Source organism: Zootoca vivipara, chromosome 7, assembly GCF_965207765.1.
Source record: "Zootoca vivipara chromosome 7, rZooViv2.hap1.1, whole genome shotgun sequence".
NCBI lineage: Eukaryota > Metazoa > Chordata > Lepidosauria > Squamata > Lacertidae > Zootoca > Zootoca vivipara.
This window is the reverse complement of record NC_142590.1, coordinates 45,153,852-45,179,478: the sequence shown is the minus strand read 5'-3', so window position 1 is coordinate 45,179,478 and position 25,627 is coordinate 45,153,852. Positions and strand designations below refer to the sequence as shown.

At 42.0% G+C, this 25,627-nt stretch overlaps 1 protein-coding gene across 6 annotated transcripts in view; it reads left to right on the top strand.

Annotated features, from left to right (window-relative positions):
* RNF220 (ring finger protein 220) overlaps nt 1-25,627 on the top strand; it is a 304,666-nt gene that overhangs the window by 253,681 nt on the left and 25,358 nt on the right. For 5 of the 6 annotated variants that reach the window (XM_035121690.3, XM_035121686.3, XM_088673295.1 and 2 more), the window contains 4 exons: nt 9,874-9,970; nt 11,296-11,382; nt 13,759-13,814; nt 16,447-16,525. In XM_035121690.3, the coding sequence (XP_034977581.1) occupies nt 9,874-9,970; nt 11,296-11,382; nt 13,759-13,814; nt 16,447-16,525 (319 nt within the window). Of the gene's footprint in view, nt 1-3,789; nt 3,892-9,873; nt 9,971-11,295; nt 11,383-13,758; nt 13,815-16,446; nt 16,526-25,627 lie in introns of all 6 variants that reach the window. The other variant, XM_088673296.1, reaches the window with a different exon arrangement.

Here is a 25,627-nt window from a genome sequence, read left to right as displayed (position 1 = left end):
TCGCTCCTTACATGAACAAAAATTCCCCTGAGCTACCTTCATGGAAATTACACCAATGATTGCTAAGCCTCTGCTTGCAAATTTCCCTTTGTATGGCAGCCTTCCACATACAAGCACACAAATGCCATAGCTGCCAAGTTCTCCCTTTTTTTAAGGGAAATTCCCTTATGCTGAATAGGCTTCCTCGCGAGAAAAGGGAAAACTTGGCAGCTATGAAATGCATGCACGCCTCCTGCTGAACATTAGGCTGGCACAGAACTGGAGGAATTGCCATAGCAGCTTGGGTATGGGATCCTCTTTCCAGCTGTATCCACTGTGTGATGGAGGCACAAAGGGGAACTTGTGTTGTGCTCTCAGCCAAGTTCTGAGGTGCTGTTTACAGGAGGAAAAATCATTTTGCAGGCAACCTACTTGCCCCCTGAGGCACAGGCTTGATGACTTTCACCTTGGCATGCAGCAGTACCACAAAATATTAATGGCCATAAAATTATACAGCCCCCTCTTAAAGTCTCCTCCTTGGTGTGTTAGTAAAGATGACTACAAGCAGTTGGGATGCAGACTTGCAGCCTAGGCTCTGTTTTCTTACAGCGTGAAAGATGACTTTAGAGTGGCAGCTCTACTACAATGATCCACATGCATGGCCTCAAACACTGAAGACCTGTGTGTGTATTTTATAAATCCCATGATCCTGATTAAGTTATTTCATAGCAGCCAATGAAAACCAGACTTTGTATTTTTCTGTGGTCAGGTTATTTTTCCATCAACCTGGAGTCATGAACATTACTAATCCAATTCATCTTTACCTGATCGTTTATAGTGCAACAGGGTAATAGAACAATGCAATTTAATAACTAATTCCAACAAACATTAGCCATCAAAGGTTGACTACAGTGATCCTTTCCTTTTACCCTTTCCTTTTAAAAGAGTCGAGGCAGTTTGCTTTTCCCCAAGCCATTTTTAAAGGAAAGCTACATCCGTGCCACTATGCTCTCTTGATGCTAGTTTGGGGATGTTTCGGCAGCTGAGGAAACAAACACTGCCAAGAGCTGTTCCCAGGAAATGTGTGTGAGGCCTGGCAGGATTAAAACACTTTTATTGCTGCTTTTTGGGTTGGGGGAGAGTTATTCCTCATCCAGGAAGGAGCAAGCAACACTTTAGGCAAAGCAGGTGAATGAGCTCAGCCAGAGGTTGGTAGATGTTGTGGGACAAGTAATTAACAAAACCTGCTATTTTTTTAGTCTTTAACTAGAGACTGTATTTTTTACCAAATCTCTCTATACTACCCACAAGCGCTGTAAACACTCATCTGATTTCTGGCCATTACAGCCTTGGATAGGCCTGTGCACCAAGTGAGAGGCAGAGCATAATTCGGTTTTCAGAGATTTTTTATATTGAAGAATCAAGTGTTGTGCCCTTGTGCACCTTGAGCACATTAGAGACCAACACTAAAGACGTCCATCGTAGGTGCAGGACAGCAAAGATATGCATGCCATAAGCAGATTAGCTCTTCTGCTCTGCACTAGAGGATTGCTAGAGGTTCTTCTGGCAGGTCATTATTTCATTTGTTACTTATTTATATTTTAGATTTATATCCTGTCAGTTTTACTCAAAAAGAGCCCTCTTGGTGGCTTACAATTTAAAATCAATAACAATACACAGCAACGTATCCATAAATGACAACCAGTGACACACAGTTAAATTATAAGCAGTAGCAACTTTAGTAGAAAGTAATCATGTGTGAGCAAATTTGGAATAATAAATAGTCGGCTCAATTGCTTCGGCCTGCCCACAAGCTGGCTAAGCAGGAAAGAAAGGGAGAGGACTCACGCGTTTTCTCTCCCCACTGACACCTTTCCCCTCTTTCTTTCCCACCACCCAGGGAAGCTTCCAGGCTGCTTCCTTGATCCGGCGGCCTGCCAGGTCAGCGCTGTTCAGAGCTGCACGGAGCACCGGATCGAGGATCCGGTCTGCAGAGTCAGCGCCCAGCAGCGCCGTGCTGGATTGAGGAGGCGATGCTCCGTGCGACGTTGCTGGGCGCTAACTCTGCAGACCGGATCCTCGATCCGGTGCTCCGCGCGGCGCAGCAACAGCCAAGCGCAGCGCGCCGAGCCGAGCCAGCCAGCACCCTCACCCTCGCCACTGCTGCGGGCACAGGCACGGGCATGTCCCCCACCGGCGCCAGCCTCAGCAGCAACGCCAGCAGCGATGCCTGCATGGTGCAGCTCAGCCCCACGGCAGCCCCTGCGCTCCCGCTCCAGCCACCTGCGCGAGCCATGCTCTACGGCCTCGGCCCCCCGCTCAGCACCGCCAGCAGGTCCACCGCAGCGTCGGGGGAGGAGGGGAGGAGGGACTTTTCTGCCTATGCCATCCGTTCTCGGCTTGGTTTGCTTAGGGTCGCCTTTGTCATATGCCACCATTGTCGATGATGTCCTCCGGTTTCACAGAATTGTGGAATTGGAAGGGACCACGAAGGCCCTGCAATGGAAGACTATTGTGCCTCCAACTCCCCCCTGCCAAATGGAACTTCCCGACACGCCCCCTTTAAACTTTTGGTCAGAGGCGTCCTCCTTGCTGTGCGCCCTGAGCCAGCGGGACCCAGCAGTAGCAATGCTGTCCGCGGTAAGGAGGGGTACTTACAGTAATAATATTTTTTTAAAAAAGACACCCCCCGAAAATAAGCCATAGGCGTATTTTCTTGAGTAAAATTAATATAAGACGGTGTCTTAAAATGTGGGAAACACGGGTAGAGCTATTATTGTATAACAGTAATATGGAATGTTTCATTAGTCCTTATTGTCACTTCCAGCTTCCGGAAGTGCACTTCTGTTGCAGCCCCAATTTTATTCGCAGCACAAATATAATGGTGTTAGTGAGGGCTTTGCAGCAGGAGGAAAATACTTACATCTTTTAAAAAACATGTAGGTTTTAGTTCTGGAGTGATGGAATACAAATTCTTTCATGAAAAATATTTTTTTTGAAATGGAAGGCAGGGAAGCTGTAGTTACACACTTTACCAATGAACATTCATGTGAGCACTTACTCTGTATGGCATCTAAAATATATATTTGTTTTTAAAGGGCATGGGATTTTATCTTACTATCATAGTCATGGGTGCTGTTAAACATACAGATGTCTAGCAAAACAGTGCTTCTAGGTTCCACTTCGAGTGGGAAGGCATTATATTTTTAGGAAGTAAAAGGCCATGTATCTTCCCATCCCAAACATTCTAGTTTGATCATGACTGAAAAAACAGACCCATACATTGCATGCAAAAAGAGGATGGGGGAAGCAAAAATATGTCACAAGAGTGGAAGAGGGAAAATATGTTGTGTTTATAACCCAAGAGAATAATGCTGAAGTCACCTTCATTAATAAGATACGTAATTAATTCATTTTAATCTAGGTATGCTTGTCATACCTATTGATGCCCTTCTGTTTTGCTTGTAAATGAATTTCATCACACCCTCTAATCTAGAATTATACCAGGTAGTAGGTCAGTGTTCTCTATTATTCCCCCCCCCCAAACTGTTCATAATTTCAGTAATACCTATGTCATGCTATATATCTTATCCACTCATACAGAAGTACCGTGGAAACAGATTATATAAACATGGTTCTTTAGAAAGGCATAAATAATCATTTTTAAACTCAGAAATTGGAGAGGGGGGAGCTGTCTAATGTGTGCAGTTTAGATCTGGCCTGCTACGCATGTGAAATGGGCCTCTTTACTCATAGCAAAGGTCCTGTGCTCATATCTCTGTGGGGCTGTTTCTTGCTCAGAACTCCTAGAATGTTCAGCATTAACTCAGTTTTGGTGCTGGGTCCAGCTGCTCCAAAGCCAGGCAGAGCAGAGCTGTGTACACAGTTCTCGAGGGCTACTGTGCTCTCAAGGTAAGTGATCTTGATAGGTACATTCTGACTGATGAGAGAGTTTGTCTCCCGAACTGTCACAGGGTTTATAGAGGTGCCACTCAACACTGGTGCTGGAATTGCTTGTCAGAGCAGCCGCCTACAAGAGCAATGGGGATCGGAGACAGAACAGTAACTTTGTTTTTTCTTGGCTTAATGGCTCCTGAGTCTGACCTGCATGCTCACTCTTGTTTGTCTGGACCTTTAGAAAGGCATCTTGGATTAAGACTGTCAGAAAATGGTGTTGCTTTAGCTTCAGTTGGGTTAGTTATATCACCAAAAGGAAATGGTATTCAGCCAAAAGCTAGCAGATTGGAAGGATGAGTTGGCAAAATTATTTTCTCTAAGGAATGCCAAATAGGGGATTAAGAAGTCTCACAACACAATTTTAATATTTTTAGACTTCGGTGATTGATTTAACTGTAATACACTTGCCTCATCCGAAAGTAAAAATATACTTTATCCCTTTAAAACAACTTCTTCTTCTTCTTCTTCTTCTTCTTCTTCTTCTTCTTCTTCTTCTTCTTCGAGTCTATTTAAGCTGCTGCATAAATACTAGTTAATAGCACAATAGCATGCTTTCTGTTCTTTTAACCACCCCAGATGAGAATACATCAAAATGGCCCTAAAAACACAGCATTTTATTTACCACATTAGTCATATTTGGAAGATGTGGTGATGCCCAATGGCTTTAACAGAGTTTTAGCAAATTCTTGGAGGATAGCCCTGTCAGCTGCTACTGGACATGATTACTGAATGGAACCTCCATCTTCAAAGGTGGTGCTCCTGGGTACCCATTGCTGGGACTAGCAGCACAGGAGGTTGCATGACTTGAAAGTACTAAATGGTAAGAAAGGGGGAAACCTAATCTGGAACAAAGTTAATCTACTGCCCTCTGGGGGCTGGGTTTGGCTAAGATTGTGCCTTGGAATCTGATTTGTATCCCATTTAACAGCCCTGGAATATGTGAAATGTAAGAGAGCACATCTAAGCACTAGTCTGCCCAATCTAAAGTTTAAGAATTTCTAGAACAGCAGGCATAGGTTCCAAGTAGGCTTCAGACCCAGCACATATCTTTTTGAAAACAAATCAATGCTCTTTCCCAAGCAGAGCCCAACCATCCACTCTGAACCAATGCAAAAAATAAAAATGCACCTCCTCTCTCCCACACCTGAAGTCCTGACTTGAAAATTCATTACTTTCTGGCTGCTACAAGGGAAATGTTGCCAGTGGTGTTCAGGATAAGATTGCTTATGGCTGAACAGGGAACCGAGGAAGCAGTGAGCTAGCCTAGATGAGTGAGGCCTGAGGACTTCATTGATGCATGCATGCACAATCCCACATCCTGCAGCTTTCTCCTCTACATAAATGATTACTTTCTAAGTGAGGAGGTGGTAGGACTGTAATAAGCTTTGAAGTGTCTGAGAGCAAAGGTTTTCTCTTTTATTTTACAGTTAGAATTTGAAGCAACGAGTAGGACTGCCCTTTTGTTGATAATATTAAGAATTGACAGGGAGGAAGCAGGAGAGGCTTATGCAGTATGAGTCCATTACCAGAAAGGCCCTGATGCCTACCAATTAATAGATCTTAATGGCCGATTGACAAGCAGGACCCAGGCAGATTCATATGGGTACAGACTTTTCCTCAAATAGCCTTCAGATTAAGAAAGGGATATGCATTCATAAACATGGTGGGCAATTTGGTTTGAACCCTAAAAGCTAGTATGATTGTGTCAGGTGAGAGGTCTGGTCTCCCTGAAATGCATTGCCTCAAGCAAGCAACCACCTGGGTATATTAGAACCATTAGCCTTATGGACAGGGAAGTCATGGAATTGCCTTCAAGCATTTTTGTTGGAATTCTTCTCTGTCTTGGACTTCCTGTCCTTTTCCCCACTCAGGGTGGACTTGTGCTTGTGCCAAAGACTAGTAGTGTGTGGTGTTTTTTTTAGATCTTTATACTTCATATGCACGTGTGCATGCACATATGTGCGCACATAGCAGCTATGATCCTATTGGGTTGTCTTGCTTTTATAAACCCCATTTAATTCATTTATAAAGGTTCTTGTCCCGAAATCTGGTTTCAATGAGCCTGGGATGAATAATTAATGTAAATCAGTTTAGACCTCCAATATTTAAACAGCTGCTGGTGTGTTTTCACTGGCTCTGTACAGTGAAAAAATGTGAGTGAGTTGGGACACAAAAGTGTAACAAAAGCCCTGACCCTGTTGGAACCATCCCTATATCCATCCTTATGTTGGGCACAGGGTTCCTTTTTATAGGTAGTGTCAGCCATGTAGGAGTCACTCTTTAGATTCTGGAGATACTATAATGTTACCCAGTGGCAACTCAAGAATTAAAAAATAAATAAATCTCCCTCAGTTACTGCAGCGTAGAGCAGAGACCCATGACATTCTAAAGGTGGCAGATAGATTGCTTATGCATCAAGTCTTCCTGTATATGCATGAACTTGTTTTGTTCCACACAATGAGAACTCCAGACCACTTCTGCCACCCATAACACTTTAGTTGTGCTCTGCTGATGAAGCATAAGAAGCTTTACAGACTTACTTTTCCTTCTCTGGCAAAGTCAGTTGACTGGAGGACAGGAAGGTAGGATGCTAACAGTGTTGACTACAGTAAGTAAATTTCATGTGCATTGCACAGCATTCCAAAGTATGAAAGAAAAAAGATATGAACTAGAACTTTTATGCATAATGAGTAATGCAACATTTTCTTAATTTACATTTTCTGGTTGCAGAATTTATTATTGTATTTAATGAAATGTATATACCACTTGCTAGGCTTCTTGTAAAGTGCTTAGAAGTTTTGCTGCAATCAAGTGGTATGTATGCTTTGTTAAATAAAGTAGTGACATCATTCCCCTAGTGTTCTGCAGTATCACCAAATCTTGCAAATGATTCTGTAAGTCAGTATGAGATTTTTCTTTCCTTCCTTTTCTTTTCTCTTCTCTCCCCACCCCCACCCTGTGGCTATGGACATTTCTGGCCAGCCACCCATTTCAATTTTTAAGTCTCTTAAATACTATGGGCTATAGTCAACTAACTTGTTGGGCAGGTTGGCATAGCTTGGGGAAAACAGCCTGGCAGACCAAGATTGGACCAGGATTTGCCAATATTTACTGGGTTCTAACAAGAATTTCAGGGGGGAAATTCAGCAGAGAGAAATCTGATCAAAATTCTACTTATGACTCTTCCTCCTTTCAGGAACCCATGTTAGCCTTTGCCCACTTACTGTCTCATTAGGACTTAATTTCAGGCCTGGTTGAAATGAAACTATGATCATACTTTAGGTTCCCTCAAGGTACAGCCATAGCATTCCATTTAACAATTTGGACTCTGGTGGCATCAGAGGCTTCTACTTTGCAGTCTTTGAACTGAGCTTCCTGAGCACATATAGCAAAATGCAACTGTAAAAGGAGATTCTGGTCTCTGACTTTGTATGGTTAACTTTTGTTGCTTGTACTGTGTTCTGATAGTTTAATTTGACATATAGGACAAGAAATTGAATTTCCTAAAAGCTGCTTCTTTCTCCCCATTTTTGTATCAATTCTGTTACTGAAGTGAAGCAGAGATGAAATAATTTCTATTCAAGATTTCCTCCAGCCTCAAATCTTGTTCTACATCTTTAATATAGATGGCATTCAGATCACAGCCCAGGTCAGGCCATAACTTCTGCTTTGTATTTGAGAGATGGTGGGAAAGAAAGAAGCTTGTGTGTTTAGAGGCTGGGCTTTTCAGAAATTATAAGCTAAATTATACCTGATACTGGCATACTGCAGGCCAGTATCTGTGTGACCTTATTGCCTCTACCAGTGTGAAATGGCACTCTTGCTCTTTGGGCAACCACAGTCTTTAGTAACTCTGTCCTGTTTTAAATCTAAATAAACTGAAAAGGTTGTACTTGCTAGACAAACCATTGCTGAGGAGGCTTCAAAATCCAGGGCAATTTGTGGTACTTCCAGATGTGAGCATTAACAACATAAATAAGTTACAAAAATCCTTTCTATGTGGGTTTTAGCAGATATGTTTCCACAAATTCCATTTTTTCAGTCATGAATACTCATTGCTATTCCGTTTCCTACACCAGTGGGTAGAACTTGATGGAAAATATCCAGGCTGTTTTTCTGTCCCTTATGTCAGTCACCCCCCCCCTTTCCCCTCCATTACTGTTCTGAGCATTTTTGCAGGTCTTTCAGTTCCTGTGCATGCACATCCTTAAAACAAAAACAAAAAATCAGGAAGTCTGCAGGAGCAAACATTAGCCACCTTAGTTATCATGTTTCACAGTGGGCAAAATGGAGGTGTGCAAAGGCTAGCCAGGATTTCTCTATAAACTGTACGTATTGCCAAATTGTGTGTTGTCTTGAAAACATGGCATTAAAGTACCGTTTCAAAATGGCAGAAAATATCTGAGCTAACTTCTTTTGAAAGTAGTATTCTAGAGCAAAAGTGAGAGAGGTTGCTGATTTTTTCTTTCCAAACATGCCCCCTTTCTGGAAAGTTGCTCTGGGAGCTCAGGGGACCATCTGAAACAACATGAGAGATGGCATTGGGTACTGAAAGGTGAAGGGGAAATCTGCAAAATATGCTACCCTCCTCTTCCTCCTAGAGGAGAAATGGAGCCCTTCCATTTTCAGAGGTTGGAATAGAAACTTACTCGTAGAAAAATAAGTTCCACACTACAGCCCAAAGTGGGTAAACATAACAATTTTGCTTTTAAATCCTTCATTTGAGCTGTATAACACTGAATTATCTGAGTGCAAAATCTGGGATTCTAGCACAGAATTTTAGACTGCTCATAAGAGCATAGCTGCCAAGTTTTCCCTTTTCTCGCGAGGAAGCCTATTCAGCATAATGGAAAATCCCTTTTAAAAAGGGATAACTTGGCAGCTATGCATAAGAGAGTTGTACAGGCAAGTACAATACTTAGACCTTAGGGACTGGTACAACTGATAAAAGGAATTAAAGATTGATGGAGGGATTTTGCATTTGTGCATAAAGTCTAGATGCCAGATTTAAGACTAGGATTGGGTACCTCTGGTAATTTGAGGCAGGGAGATTCCTTATAACATCACTCAATTTTTGCTCCTGTCCATTCAATGCTAAATATACTCCTTTCTTTGAAACACCTCCAGTAAACAGCGCCTTTTTCCCCTTGGCTCTCTGCTCATAAAAATCTTTGTGATGTGATCTAACCCAGTGCATGGGCACAGGGTCGGGGTGGGGGGTGGGGATGGCGGCAAGCAATTCAGTTTTATGAAATTGTAAAGACAATGAAGGAAGTGATGATAGTGTTTGGAACCAGTTTCCTTCCTGCACACAAAAGTATTCTGCTTTACATATCAGTTTATGTGTGGTCCATCAAGCCTGCATTGAACCCTTATTTCTCACTTTCCCATTTTGGCATTTGGAGTCTATAGAATTCTTCTGTGGTATACAAGCCTGGAGTGTGTTTTTCATCTCCCATATTAATTGGATGTTTCTACGCATTTACCACCTGCTGCTTGCAACAAACCTAATAAATCACAGACTTGCTAGTTTTTGGCTTGAGTACACTTTTTCTGTTGCTGAGCAGTGCTGGTTCCCAGTCCAGTTTATCTCTGACAGACTGTGTCATGACTCACAATTCTCATTGCTTCCCCAGCACGCTCTGTCTCTCTATATATAGAGAGAAAGAGATTTATAAATCAAGATATATTGTGACCTCTCTTCATACTTACGAAATTATACAATGTTACCATTGTATTACATACAGTTGAGACAGGGAGATCAAACCATAGCTAAAATGAGCCTGGAGGAAAGTGACTGCTGGATACCTATGCAGCTAAAAGACTGCTTTCTCTCTCCCATGCCATCTTTCCCCTCCCCTAGACGACTTGCCCAGGCCACATTTTGTTCCTCTGTCCCCTGTGGTGACACATTGCACATCTTTTCTTTTCCTTCAGGGTCCGGGTTTGTCATGTGCAGCGGCAAGGAGAATCCAGACAGTGATGCTGACCTTGATGTGGATGGAGATGACACACTGGAATATGGAAAGCCACAGTATCATTTTCTAGAGGTGCTGAACTCCCACCAAGAGACTGTGGCTGCACTGTGCCACTAAAACTCTTGCTGCTCTCGCGTAATTCATTCATACATTTTCATTCAGTTAGGAGAGGATTCCACAAGTTGCCTGTTCACTAAAATTGCTCCATTAGCAACTTTATTTACCAGTCATGGGCTATGTAGTAATTTCACCAGTTACAGCAGCCTGTTCCTTGCTGAGGAGAGATGATTTCCTCTTGTGCTGTTTTCAGATGAACATGTTCTTATTATCAAACAGCTGTTACTGTGTTTACACGTTCCTTGTGGTGAAAGGAACCTTGTGGTCTTTGAAATGCATTCTTTAGTACTTCAGAATTTCTGGTTCTAGTTACAGGTAGGTAGCCGTGTTGGTCTGCCGTAGTCAAAACAAAATAAAAAAATCTATCCAGTAGCACCTTAGAGACCAACTAAGTTTGTCATTGGTATGAGCTTTTGTGTGCATGCACACTTCTTCAGATACACTGAAACAGAAGTCACCAGACCTTTATATATAGTGAGAGGGTGGGGAGGGGTATTACTCAGAAGAGTGGTGGGGTGATTGGCTGATAGGTGTGATAAACCTGTTGACGACTGTTAATGACTGCAATTGGTCTCACAGGAAAAAGCAAGGGGTGAGATGGCTAAAGATACCTTTATCATGTATAATGAGATAAGAATTCAATGTCTCGATTCAGACCAGGTCTCTCCATGGTTTTAAGTTTGGTATTTCTGAAATTCTTTTGTAATAAGACAGCTACTTTGAGATCTTGTATAGAATGTCCTGGGACCCCAGGATAAAGGTATCTTTAGCCATCTTACCCCTTGCTTTTTCCTGTAAGACCAATTGCAGTCGTTAACAGTCATCAACAGGTTTACCACACCTATCAGCCAATCACCCATTTCCACCACCCTTCTGATTAAAACCCGTCCCCACCCTCTCACTATATATAAGGGTCTGGTGACTTCTGTTTCAGTGTATCTGAAGAAAAATTAATGGTGCCATTCTAATTAGTGCACTATAGTGTGTGTGTGTGTGTGTGTGTGTGTGTGTGTGTGTGTGTGTGTAGAAACTAGCCTAGTGTAGAAAGGTACCATTCACATTCATTGATCTGCCCATTTTGCATCTGCCCCTGCTCACGATGCTTTGTGGGCCCCAGAAAAAGTTACCCAGAAGGAAATGTGGCATTTGGACTACAACAGTTCCTACCCATCCCTCAAAGGAATTCTTGGCTGCTCTGCCTTGATGGCTTGGGAATAAGCTACTTATTCATCAGGCTGTGCTCTCCTTAACCCTCCATGCTTAGATACACAGAGGCAGATATCATTCCGTGCACTGGGGAAGAACCAGGTGAAGCCAAGGAGAGAGAGGCGCTTCGAGGTGCAGTCTTAAAGTAAGTGTGGACTTTTAAAAGTACTGTCTGGGAGTGGAGAAGGACAAGCTTCATTGTGCTGAGTGGGCGGTGAGGACGTTTCTCAAAGCAGATCCCTATTCATATCAGTGTGAGATGGAAGGCAGGAAGAACTTTGGAAGCAGCTACTTGTAAAGAAAATGGTTACCCATCTATAAGACAACAGTAAAGTCCCACCCTACTCCCTGGCCACATTTATGCCAAAGGTAGTAGTTCTTGTTCTTTGAGAAATTAAAGCCTGACTCTGGACATAGCACTTCGTACATAGGGCATTGTGCACTGGAAAAAACTCTCAGCTCGCCCATTAGAAATATGAAAATCAAAAGTTTTTCAATGTGTGAATGAGGAAAGAAGAAGGGCTGGAAACCCTGTTAAGCATGCTTGTGCCCCATTTGTAAGAGAAGTGCATACAGAAGTGCATACAGTAAGAGAAGTGCATACAGTTCATAGAATTGTAGAATTTGAAGGAACTACAAGGACCATCCAAACCCCTGCAATGCAGGAATGTCAAACCCGTATGGTCATTGGTCTGTCTAGCTCAGTATTATTCATATCAGCCTTTGCAAACATGGTGCCTTCCAGATGTTTTCTATAACTTCCATCAGCTGCAGTCAACGCAACCATGCTGACTGAGGCTGAGTTCAAAACAACTGAAGGGTACCAGGTTGGTGAAGGTCAGGCTACATTAAATATTTGAGGCTCTCTGTGGTTTCATATAGGGGTCTTACCTGCAAATGCCAGGGACCTTTTACATGAAAATAATGTGTTCTGTCACTGAACTATGACCCTTCCCCTTCAGTGAATTAATTTTGATTAAAAAAAAAACTACTAGCACTTCTTCATTTTCATGACCAGATCTCATTAAACGATAGGGAAGCCTTTTTCCACTGGTTAAGATGTTACTCAAGAGTAGTTTTTTTCAAGAGCCTCAGGCGATTACAAATTACAGTGACTGAACCACTGGCAAAAAGCAGCTAAATCCCCCAGATCATTCTGGATTCTGGTAGGATCCATAAGCGTCTAGGAGTTGACCACCTTAATGGATCTCAAGGTCCTTGCAGTGCTGATTATGTATTCTGGGCTGCTGTCTGCTAGAGTTCTGCACAGGCCTTGTGTGGAAGATTCTGGAAAGCATTTCAGGCAAATAACTGAATGGGTGTTAACAGAGAGCTAAGAAATGGATTGGTTTTTCAAGCCCTCTGCCCTGTGTGGAAACAGCACTTACATTGCTCCAGTCTCTTAGGCTGAGTGAGCCTTGGAGGTCAAGGTTGAAGAGATTGATAGAGCAGTGAAATGAAGTTTTCCTACTGCTTAGCTTGTTACAAGCAGTGGCCTGAAATCAGATTTCACTCCATAGAAACACATATCTGCCTCATACTATTGCTGCCTCCAGTAATTTGAATTGACAGTGACTAATATTTGATGTTGAAAGGAAGGCATAAATGCTAGGGTGTTAGTGGGGATTGGTGGTTCTGATGGTTAACCTGCCCTATCCCTATACCCCATAGTAGGTGGTAGCAATAATTTAAGCAATATAATAATAATTTTTTTATTTATACCCTACCCATCTGGCTGGGTTTCCCCAGCCACTCTGGACAGCTTCCAACAAAATATTAAAAATACAATAAAGTAACAGTACTGTAATTTAAAATTACAAAAACAGTGAGATTATCTTCAGGTATGCTTAAACTTAGCCATTTAAAGTCCGCTTGAGTGCTTCTGAAAAAAATGCTATTTCAAGTATCAGTGAGTCTTGTTGGGAAAGAATTTCCACAGTTTGTAGGGAGTTACGGAAAGCATTTCTGCATGCTATTAAAAGCCTAGCATGTGGATGACACAAGGAAAAGGAGGTCTTGGTGCACTCTTGGAAAATCTTAAGAAAGTGACAAAACAGAAGATCCTTGCAGATCTAAGTTCTGTAATGCTTAAATCCATCAAGAACTACGATCTTGAATTGCATGCAGAAGATGACAAGGTGTCAGTAAAGATACAGCATTGGTGTAATCCACTCTTAACCCACCATTGCAGTAGCTGCATTCTGCACTGACTAGAACATGTCTTATCTCTTCCAGTGGATACGTAGTTATGGCTGGGCCTGGAAGGCTTCTGTTCAAGTTCATCTTCTGCTAGGGATTCATTGCATGGGCAGACAGATTTCCCCCCCTCAGTTTCCCATATGTAAAATGAAAATAATAGTGTCCTGCTTTAACACAGTTGTGAGAGTAAACACAAATTGATTGTAAGGCAATTGAGAAACTTTAAATACTATGTACATAATCAATCCTAATAATGGTTAGAAGAAATGCATGCTGTAGGATTTTTCCTGGGACAATTTTTCACTGCTGTCTCTTTTTCCAGTGGTGGCACGCCTAGTACCCGAATAACACCAGAATTTTCTAAGTGGGCAAGTGACGGTGAGTGTAAGATATATATGTGGCAATCTGTTGTGTTGGCTTGCATAGTGACCATCGGTATTTTATGGTGCAGTTTTAGTATTCAGCATATTGGGAGTACAGTATATTATTCCTGTGTGCCCAACACCAGAGATCTGAAGTAGTGTAATAGAGTGGTTACCAGCTTTTGAGTTTTGATAGGAGAATCCATGCAGCAGTTTAATTTGTGCTCCTGGAGATGGATGCCGGTTATTGCCTCCATTTTCCAATAGAAAAAACTTAAACTATGGAGTCACCCAGAGAAGATTATGGTGCATTATTTCTATCCCACACTTCTGCTAAATGCCCCCAAAGTATTCTGGAATATAACCCAAGTTACAAGAAGTTTGAATATGATGAAAGCTTTCCACTTACTAACTGATTGTGTTTGAGGCTATTATCAGGCATCCCCAAACTGCGGCCCTCCAGATGTTTTAGCCTACAACTCCCATGATCCCTAGCTAACAGGACCAGTGGTCAGGGATGATGGGAATTGTAGTCCAAAACATCTGGAGGGCCGGAGTTTGAGGATGCCTGCTATTATGCATTTTGAGATAGCAAACCCTGCCCCCTGCTTTTTTGCCTTCTGTAGATATGCATGCCAGTGTCACAGTATTTGTTTATATTACTATAAGATCAGCTATTAATATCTTTCTCAGAAGCCTTCAGGTAAGGTGGATAAGACCTTTTCAGTTCTGGGATTTTAACTTTGAAATGCCCGCCCAGGAAGGTTCACCTGGCTCTGGGTCTGATGCAATTTCAGTGCCTTTTGAGACATTTTAAATTTTCCATGTGTTTTGGTTTTTTACCCTTTTAATGCAATATTTTTATCTGGTTTCTGTTCATATTTTGCATTTTAGATACATGATCTTTATATGAATCGTTTTCTTTTCTTTCTGGTAACTGCTTAGTAGCTGTGGACTGAAGAACGGGATAAAACTTTTAATAAGAAATGTAAAATATTTATTTTAAGGCATAAACAGGGCAGTGTTCATGAAGTCCCACCATTTTTATTCTCTCAACCCTGTGAGATAGTTTGGTTTTTGAGAGAAATTGCACTTCCAGGAGCTTGATGACTAGGGTGTCCATTGTCCAAATCCCACTCTGATATTGCCTCTCGGTTGCTATAACTATTGACAAGTGACATTTATATACAAGTTTTAAAAAAGATGGGGTGCTAATAGAAAGTATGGCTGGAAATTCCTAGGCAGTGTGTATTGATGGGGGGGGAGAGAAGTTTGGCAATCATTATCTTCTGGGGGGGGGGTTCTGTGTGATTCCACATTCTTGTTTGTGATTTCACACCATTTCTTTATCCATGGGAGTAAAGAATAAAATATTATCACTGTGGAAATTAGCTTAGGAATTGGGACAATACTGTGCAAGTAGTACAGTTCAATTCCAGTTAAACTCCTGAGAAGTGCCAATGCTAGCTGTCCTGCAATGATTTTGATTTATTATATTTCTGTGCTGCTTTTCATTCAAATGAATCCCAAAGCAGCTTACAAACAATAAATAACAGTGACATAGTAGAACATAATGGAACATCACAAATACAGCATAAATCATATAGAATAATTAACAAATAATAAGTGAAACAATTATAATCTATAAGACACTCTTAACACAACAACAACTAAAAAATAAGCGAAACATCACAGTTAAAGCAAAAGTCATATTATATAATTAAAAATTAATACAGGATTTAGAATCTGTAAAACAATATTAATAACATTAACAAAATATCAACCCCAAAAAATAAACGAGGCACTGTTATATACACATTCTCCACAACCCCATGACTTTCACGCTATTCAGCTCATTAAAATACACATACACATAATGCTCCTGGCAGCAACTCCTTCCTGAAGGTTCCTCAGGACTGCCCCTGTAGCGTGAAACCAGCTGCCCCCTGATGGCAAACAGTCTCTCTTTTCTCACAATTCTTCCTCTGGAAACAGTACTCCTCCCCTCATGATTCCAAAAGGCTTGTGAGAAAATTCTGGGCCTCTTCTGACTGCAGAAATAGCGTTACTTTGATTCCTATGTGTGGGTAAACCTGTCTGGCCTGTAAAAACATGTTTCTTCCAGAAAGCCCCATGAATAGAAAACCTCCAGAATCCAAACTGCAATTCACAGCATTGACAAAGAACAAATTGCACATACAAGCCATTTATTGAATCGATTTCATGAGAATTGCTCAAGGAAGTTGAAGTGGATCCTTTGTGTCTAACTGGTTTGAAAACTGCTAGTAATTCCAAGTGCTTCGGTTTTGGGTGAACAGTTGCCAATCTAAAGCAGAAAATTGATGGACTGCAGCAATTTGTCATAATTTGGCATCCCAACCTCATTATTTGCTTTGAGTAATCCATGGCCCTATCAATTCCAGAACTACTTTGTGGGCTATGAGTTCTGCAGGTCTGCCATACTGGGCAAGTCATGAATGCATCTTGAGTGACACAACAGTACTTGTCACTTGGACACTCTAGCATGTTATTCTTCTTGGGAACCAACACTAGAACAATTCACCAACTATTTGGTTTCTCTGACTTCTTGTGAATACGATAGGTAAACATTTCCCTCCACTGATCTGGGCTCTTCCTTACTTTCGCAGAAATGCCATCAACGAGTAATGGAGAGAGCAGTAAACAGGAGCCTATGCAAAAGACCTGCAAGAATAGTGACATAGAAAAGTGAGTATGGCTCAGGCATGTCTGTCTTTGTTGGGGATGGGAAAAGAGACTGCTAGGAGCTTTCTATCAAAGGGGCATCACTATAGCACATGACAAGCTGCTCATGGCTTTTCTTGTGTAGTTCCCACATGTTTCTCATGCGAAACATATCCAGCTTTTAAACTCAGACACAGTATTATCTCTCCCCTAGCTGAAAGTCAAACAGCCCCCCCCCCCATTTTTTTGTTTTGTTTTTCATTCTTCATAGGAATTCCCCATCTGTAGGATGGAGAAAAATCCATTTTGTTTGTTGGCTCTAAAAGTAGAAGGGTGATTTTATATTTCGTCTCTTAAGTCCCTATTGTAGTTTCTACAGCTTTAGAGGGATGATGGCAAATCTTCCCCTTGTGTTAAATTCTCAACAGTATCAAAGTGCTGCCCTTTTGCTTCCCTTGGGATGTGTTATTTTTCAGAAGCTTTACTTGATATGGCCTGCCTCTGGAAAAGAATAAGATTATCTTAACCTTCATTTCCATTGGGGATGAGTCACATGGGACTGGATCTTTTGCTTCACCAAAGTGCAGAGGCAAGCCTAAGGATGATACATGATGCTGCACTGTCTCCTTGCAGCAAGGCAATGCTATGTGCAGTAATATCTTATGTCATTTTTGTACGCTTCTTCTAATTAGCAGAGACAAAATTGAAGTCTTAAGCATAGAAATAGGCTAAGGTCATGAAAACAAAAATATGAGACTATAGATGCAAGTGCCTTAGACGACTGCCCCATGTTGCCGACGTCCCACAGTGCATACAGGATTATTAGCCAGTGATTTGTGTGAACAAGCCCAAAGTCTCAGGGCAATTATCTACCAGAACAAGGTGCTGGGGGGGGGGGTTGAGTTGAATTCTCAGTTATTGTAGTCCAAAGCAGAGATGGGTATCCTGAGACCCTCCAGATGTTACTTTACTCCTAACTCCCATCACTTCCACCTGGGATGGCAAATGGTCAGGGATGATGGAAGTTGTAGACCCAGAATGAGACATTGGATCCTTATGTCTGCTCTTCTAGATTAACACTCTAGATTGGGCTACAATTTTAAATGAAATGCAGAAGGAAATATATTGCCTGCCTCAGCCTCCTTCATTTGTGTGCCTAGGAATTAAAAGCTAGGATTATAAGCTGTTCAGGACGTTGGAGGCAGAAATCAAGAGAGGGGTGAGAGGAGAATTTCATGATTTGATTAGGCACGAATGTTAGTTGCCAATGCATGCCAGCTTCCTTTGCAGGGATTTAGCTGCTTGTTGCCATTTTTCACCTATCACTTGGCAATCTTTTGATACTGCCTTCCATTTAGGAGGCAGGAGACTTCAGTCTTCTTCAGCAGTATCTGTCACTAGCTACCAACACTTATTCCCCTCGGATCCTGGCCTCCCAAACAGAGGTTTGACATTTTCCAGCAGAACGATCAATTGATGTCATCTTGATCAGATAATTTTAAAAGCTTTATTCAGTGTCTCTTGGCAGACCCCACATTCTTTCCAAGGTGGTGCATGCTATGATTCAGAGTTGTAAAGTATGGCACCCTCCTCTTTGTGACAAGTTAGGACCCATTGTAGAGAGCACTGAAAACTTCCTGACTTCAGAAGTCAAAAATTACACTTGGATACTCAACCTGTTACCTTTCTTAAGAAGGTAAAAACCAAATGCCATTTATTGCACTTTACAGCAATTTCTTGGTTCATGAGAAATCCCTTGTGGTAAAGGGTTACTGCTTTTTAGTTAGAGACTTAAATTCCAAAGGAAACAGAAGACAAAATGTTTAGAATCAGAGGTTCCAGCTGTGCTGTCCCTGCTCCTCAGGGAGTTGTGTGTGATAAATAGAATGTGTTGTGATGGTTAAGAAGCTAGAATGTTGTGTGTGAAGGGGTGGGCACTGTTAAATTAATTGATAAGTGGGATCAGACCTTGGGGCTTGCAGGAAGGAAGGTGTTCTTTTATTCTTACTGTCTCAGGCTGCTTTCACCTGCACTGCCAAGCCATGATGTATGGTGACCCAGTCCAGCTAGCTAAATTGATTCATCTCCAGTTCCTGGTTCTTAATCTAGAGCTAAATTGGTTTCATTTTTCTTGTTTTGGGTGGTGATTGTGGTGAGCTCTCCATGGGATCACTTCCTCCTGTTCATAACTTTAATTTTTGCTTTTAAATCTGGGCATTATTGATTAGTGTGTTAAGCTCCATGTAATGTCTGATTAGCATTTTAAAAAGTGTTTAGAAGCACATGGTTTATCACCTGTGTCAGCTGGGCTGTCCATTTAGAACAATGGTTAATGGAGTTAGCAGTGATTCTCTTTATTGATCCTACTTTTATAAGAATGACATTCATTTTCTCTTCCCTTTCCAAAACAAAGTCTAGGCATGGAGCGTATATTTTTAATTAGCTAATACAATACAGTAAACTGTCCTTGTTTGGGCGCAGAGCTAATGTACTTGGGTTGAAAGTTAATGGAATGTGTGCTTCAGGCTGCTTGTAGCTGAATCTCTTGCATGCCAAGCAACTTACCTCCGATCAAGAGAAATGTATTTGCTGATGGATTCTTCTTTGTATTTCATTCATCTCGTTTTTTGTTTGATTTTGATATGAAAGCTGCTATTGGCCCAGACCAGTCAAAATGGAAAATTGTGATTTGTTGTTGCATCTGAACTAGGCCGCTATGACAAGAAAAATAAATAAAGATTTCTCCTTTTTTTCCATGTGATGATTTCTATATGTAATATAATGTAATATATTTGTAGATAATTTTTAAATGAGGATATTGCTTATATCTAATGGTTGTAGTCTAGATGTTACTAAATAGAGCAGCGTGGGATGAAATGCTCAGCTGTAGAAAGACATGTGGGATTCAGCTTTGGTTGTGACAGTTGGTTGATGTTTGAACAGGTTTTTCTAGACTTTAGTGCTTGAGCATGTATTCAGAAGTGATAGAATAACAGGGCTAGAAAGGGTTTACTGAGCTGTACAGCCAGCACAGGCATGCAACAAGAGCATCTGGTACGGGTTTTGCTAAGCTTAAAACAAGAACCTTTCAGTGCCTGGGATCCACCTTGGCTCCCGAACAACATGTAACCTGGGACTCAATATTCTATCCTGTGTGCTTTTTAAACTGTATTTATTTTATTATTTAATATGTTTCATAGATCTTTAATTCCCCCTTTTAAGAAGACTCTCTTCACAAAGCACCAAACATTTTATACATAAGCCACCTAAATCCACCTCTCAGTCACCTTATTTTTCTCCATCTCTTCTTTACATCAGTCTTTCTTCTGTAGTCACAGAGAATCTATTACATGCTGCTAGACCTTGCTGTACAGGTGCAAGTGTGGCTCAGCCATCTGGACAGGCAACCAGGCCTCAGCTAGGGAATGCAAGAGTTTAAGGAGAGTCCAGTTAGCCATCCTGACAATAGTTATTCAGTACTCAGGAAATCCAGCGAGCAATGGGTTAAGCAAGTCTAGTCAGACAGTAATGACTGCAAGCTAGTCCAGCAAGTCAGAAACAGGATGCTGTAGCAGCAACTACTGTCTTGACGGGCAGATGCTCAAGTTATTGTGAATAGCTGAACCTTGTAGTAAAGCAAGTGTTTTGCCTCCTTGTGTTAATTCCTGTGGGACTGCTTTGTGAGGGATTTGGGTATTGGTGGACTGAAAGGGCTGTCACATGGAAGATGGGGCAAGTTTGCTTTCTCCTGCTCCAGATGATAGGACCCGAACCAGTAGATTCAAGTTACAGGAAAGGAGATTCTAACTAAACATCAGTAAGTACTTTGTGATGATGTTTGACAGTGGAACAGGCTCCCTCAGGTGGTGATGGACTCTCCTTCCTTGGAGGTTTTTAAGAAGAGGTTGGATGGCCATCTGTCATGGGTGCTTTAATTGAGATTCTTGCATTGTAGGGGGTTGAACTAGATGACCCTCAGATTCCCTTCCAGCTCTATGATTCAAGTTAAGAGACCAGTGGGGAACATTTCTTGGGGGCCTTGTGAATGCACATAGAGGTTGTGTGGAAGAACTCCACAGGGAGTCTGTGTCTGCAAAGGAGCTAATTCCTCTGAGCACTCATCCTGCACTAATCTGGCAAAGTTGATAATAATGGATGGAAGATTTTTGACCCATAATCCTGCCATATACTTTGTAAACAGGGTCTCATCCTTCCTCAAACAGTTCCCCCCCATCTATTCTTGCCACTGGGAAAATTGTCCCAATTCATTGGCATATGAAACTTTGAGACCATAAAGTAGCACAGCGGTAAAATGAAGCAGCTGCAAGCCACCAGCGTTCCTGCTGTTTTTTCTTCCAAACAGCTCTCCCAGTCCTTTTTGGTGTCTCTCTGTCATTCCACAACAGCCAAGCTTTCTCTATAGCCTCTCCATTCATTCCTAGGCCAACATGCTTCTCTTACCTCCCACTATTCCTACTCCCATCCATCTCATTTTTAATAAGGGATGCTTCCTTCTACTGTGGCATGCGTCCATCTAGCTCAGCCAGCAACCCTCTGGGCTTTGGATGGAAGTCTCCCATAATTCTACCTGGAAATGCCAGGGATTGAACCTGGGATATTTTGCATGCAAAACATGTGCTTCACCAATATAAGAGTGGAGGGGGGTGGAGCAGGAGCAAGCCTTTTGTTCAAGAGCTATTAGTGGCTCTTGAACCTCAGCTTGGGATCCCTGCCCTAAGCCTTTCCTCTTGGAATCTAACGCCACTGCCTCTTACTCTGCCATCAGAAACAATTCCTACCTTGGAACAATTCTCCTGCTCCTCCTCTACAACAGCTTTTAAATTAGTTTAAGACTTCATGTCATGTTTTCCTTCTCTCAGTAGTATCTGCTTAGATCAGCCAATCTTTTCTGTCATTTCGGCCCTCCCTTCTGCATTGCTGGTCCCTGAATCTTAGCAGTGGTGCTAAGAGTTTGCAATGGCTCGTTTTCTCCTCCCTGAAGATGCGAACCACATTGCCTGGTGCCATCTTGAAATCAAGGCTTCCTGGGGTTAAGAAGCCAGCCTCTTAATTCAGAGTGCCAATGTTCAATTTTGCTTTCTGCCACCAAACTAGATTGCAGGCCAAGGAAAGAGTCTGGGTTAGTGCCCCACTGGGTCACCTCCCATTTGTTTTCCTCAATTTTGTGTTGTCATAAATTCATTCCAGCCCGTTGTGCTTGATCAGTTTATCTCTGTTGGGGCAGGGAGCCCTGCTAGCATGATATATGACATGAAACATTGTAGCCAGCCTCTCCATGAATCACTCCAGCTGTTTGTTGTCAGCATGAAAAGCAAACAGGCCAGGGCTGCGAGTGTTGACTAGGATGAGCTCAGGTTGGGAAGAGACATGACGTATGAATGTTTATTTAATAATTCTCTAATATTTCCAGCGGAGTGTGGCTATGCCTTCTGAGGTTGGGGGTGGGGGGGAGGGGGGCGGTTGAAGAGGAAACTCTAATCTGTCAGGGTGGGTCATAAATCAGGCAGACAAGATCATTAATCAGGAATGGAGCAAAACTAGAGGGAGGTGGGACTCGGCTGCCATTCCCAGGAGCAAAGGGGCACGCTCTTCTTTTCCATAAAACAAATCTCATTTTGGATGCGGCTCCGGCTGTGTCGCTTACATAAGAGCAAAGCCAGGGCACTGGGCCAGTTAAGCAAGCATGTGTGCTACCTTTGTCATAAGCCTTGGCAATTTGAGCTCGCCAAGCATTAAATCCCTTTATAATTATCTTCTTTATATAACTCTTCATGCTCCTCATGGTTGATTGGGCAAGGTGCTTGTTTGGTTTAGAAGAGGGTTTTAGAAAAGGGAGGTCAGTGTGTGTGTACACTCACGTGACAATCTTCTTCTTTCTTTTTTACTCAAATCGTTTTCTCGAATCCACTCCAAAAGTTAAGCTTTGGCATATTATCCTACAAGAATAGAAATGGTTTCCAGAATTTGGCTCCTTAGATAAAACCAACTTTCTGGCTTTCATAGTCTGACAATTGCAGAAGCTAACTTCCTATAACTTTATTTAAAAACAAAACCCCATTTCTAGCTTTTAAGGATATGAAATAAGTTTAATGTTTGCAGGTGGAGATCTGTCTACTCAGGTGCTGATGGGAGTCTCATGAGGACCTAGGGCTCCCATTCTGTCAGTAGAGGGAGCTGAGCCATTCATAGAATCGTAGAATTCAGTGGAGAAATTGGGCTTTCCCCACTGAAATGTTGGGGAAATTGTTCCAGGCAAAGGTGCAGCTATAGCGGAACGTTAGCTTGAAGAACAGATGATTGATTTAATGTATGTGGCAGAAATGAGAGACATTCCCGTTGTGGAAGAATAAGAGTGGGGAAAGCCCCTGCCCTCTTTTCAAACTTTTCTGTAGCTTAAAGACCACCTCATTCCTTCTGTTGCACACTTCATACCATATTTCCAGACATTGTCTTCTCTGTTTGCTTCATTGTCCCTTGCCAGATTTCAGCAAAATTCTGTTCTCAGGGAATACCCAAATAGAACAAATGGAATAAATTGTATACAGCTAAACAGATAATAATAATAATAATAATAATAATAATAATAATAATAATAATAATAATTTATTATTTATACCCCGCCCATCTGGCTGGGTTTCCCCAACAGAGGAATAAAATAATCGATTAAAGATTAAAAGCCTCTCTAAACAAATGTATACAATTTGTTAGCCTCTCTAAACAGATGTATACAATTGTAATAATTTTGTCTCAATATAAAACTTTGGCTATTTTGACCAAACTGCGGAAGGCAGTGGAAGACAGGAGTGCCTGGCGTGCTCTGGTCCATGGGTCATTTAAATTACAGATGTGGGGGATGGGGTGAGGCAGACTAGCTGTTGGTTACTATTTAAAGGGACACAGCCACTGGAGCATGGCAGATGCTACCAAATGTGCCTTAGACAGCCATAGAGTTAATGCAGATTTTTAAAAGAACTCTGGGGATGGGGCCATGCCTCAGTGGAAGAGCAATCTGCTTTGCATGCAGAAGGTCCTCAGTTCAGTCCCCGGCATCTCCAGATAGGGCTGGGAGTAGCCCCTGTTTGAAACCCTGCAGAACTGCTGCCAATCAATGTAGGCAGTCCTGAGCTAGACAGGCCAATGGTCTGGTTCTTTATAAGGCAGCTTCCTGTTCTTCCTACATGAGATTTATTTGTGCTTAATTCAGCAAGTTGTTTCAGAGCAGAAAACTGGCTAATATAAAATTACCCAAGATGTTATCTGCAAACAGTTCCCCATAAATGTTTTGGGATTAATAGGCTAAAATATAGAAAAGCAGGCACATGCCAAAAATAAATATTCAGTAACACCACAAGCATAGCCGTTTACACCTGGAAATCCCAGTTGCCTGCTGAGTTTGTGACTGTTTGCAAAATGTAAGCCTCAGTTAGCCATGGTCATTAACTGTTCAGTACTACTTCCTGCATTAATCATCTTCAGGGCATATGTAAAAGAATCTGTGGGTTTGGAGGAGAATTTAAGGCATCAGTAAGCAATTCACACTATTTTACTGTAAAAAGGGGGTGGATGCTACTAGTGTGTCTGGTACAGGATTTGGCATCCTATAAGCTTGGGCAATTATTCACGATTCATTCATCTGTAATTTCTCTTCAAGCAGAGTTCTAGCCTAGCATACAGAAGAGATCAACCCCATTTACCTTTCTCAAATGCATTTCAAGTTATTACTTGCAGTTTTCCTTGGGATCCACTTGAGAGGAAAACTCTAGCACTTCTGAAGAGTAGGGCAACTAGTGTGGGAGGCCACATCAATTCTCCAGGGTAGCACAAACAGTAGGACTTTCACTGCAGACTTTCAGGGGAAATAGAGAAACAAGTGAACCACACCCACCCCTTGCTAGGACTCATTGTTGGTGTTGTTGGTCGTTTAGTCGTGTCCGACTCTTCGTGACCCCATGGACCAGAGCACGCCAGGCACTCCTGTCTTGCACTGCCTCCCACAGCTTGGTCAGACTCATGTTCGTAGCTTTGAGAACACTGTCCAACCACCTCGTCCTCTGTCGTCCCCTTCTTGTGTCCTCCATCTTTCCCAACATCAGGGTCTTTCCCAGGAAGTCTTCTCTTCTCATGAGGTGGCCAAAGTAATGGAGCCTCAGCTTCAGGATCTGTCCTTCCAGTGAGCACTCAGGGCTGATTTCCTTCAGGATGGATAGGTTTGCTCTTCTTGCAGTCTATGGGACTCTCAAGAGTCTCCTCCAGCACCATAATTCAAAAGCATCAATTCTTCGGCAATCAGCCTTCTTTATGGTCCAGCTCTCGCTTCCATACATCACTACTGGGAAAACCATACAAACCTTTGTCTTTAGCACATAGTTATTGGACATTAAAATGGAGAAGTTTGATCACCCTCATGGTATGAACTAAGCTGAAAGTCGTAACCCTTTGATAATAGATATATTGCTTTTATATCCTCCCCTTTTGAGGTAGATGCTTTGTATTTGCTATTGGTTTTATTGATCTGTCTATATTTTAAACAAATTAAGTTTAAAAAATTGCTAAAATGTGTCCTTGAACTCATGCTTGTCTGGATGGGGAACAGAGAGGAGAAAGGGAGTTTAGAAACTAAGCTGCTGCACATTGGTAAAATGTACATTTGTTCCTCCACTCACTTTTGTCTCTGATCCTGCCTACCACTGGCATGTGGCCCCCAGAAGGTTTCCCAGAAGGGATGCGGCCCTCAGGCTGAAAAGGTTTCTCACCCTTGCACCAGGGTCTTTTGCAGCACCTGTGGTGCTTTACATGGAGTATGAAGCACTGGAGAGTGTCATCCTTCCCTCTCCCTACTGCTGGCCCACGCAATAAGTAGATTTAAAGGGGAAGTGAGTGACTGGATTGTACAGAGGAATGGGTTGGAAGGAATAAACTGAGAATTATTTGGCTTGGATTCTAGTCTGAGTTTGAGAATAATTCAAGTCTCCTAAGGTTCACCTCTTCTTCTTTGGTCAGATTCAAACCCTCCAAAACTTCTATCCATACAAGTTCCAGAACTATGGATTTCCCTGCCATCTCTGCTCCTGGAGACCACTACTGTAATCATAATTTCTGTGAGGT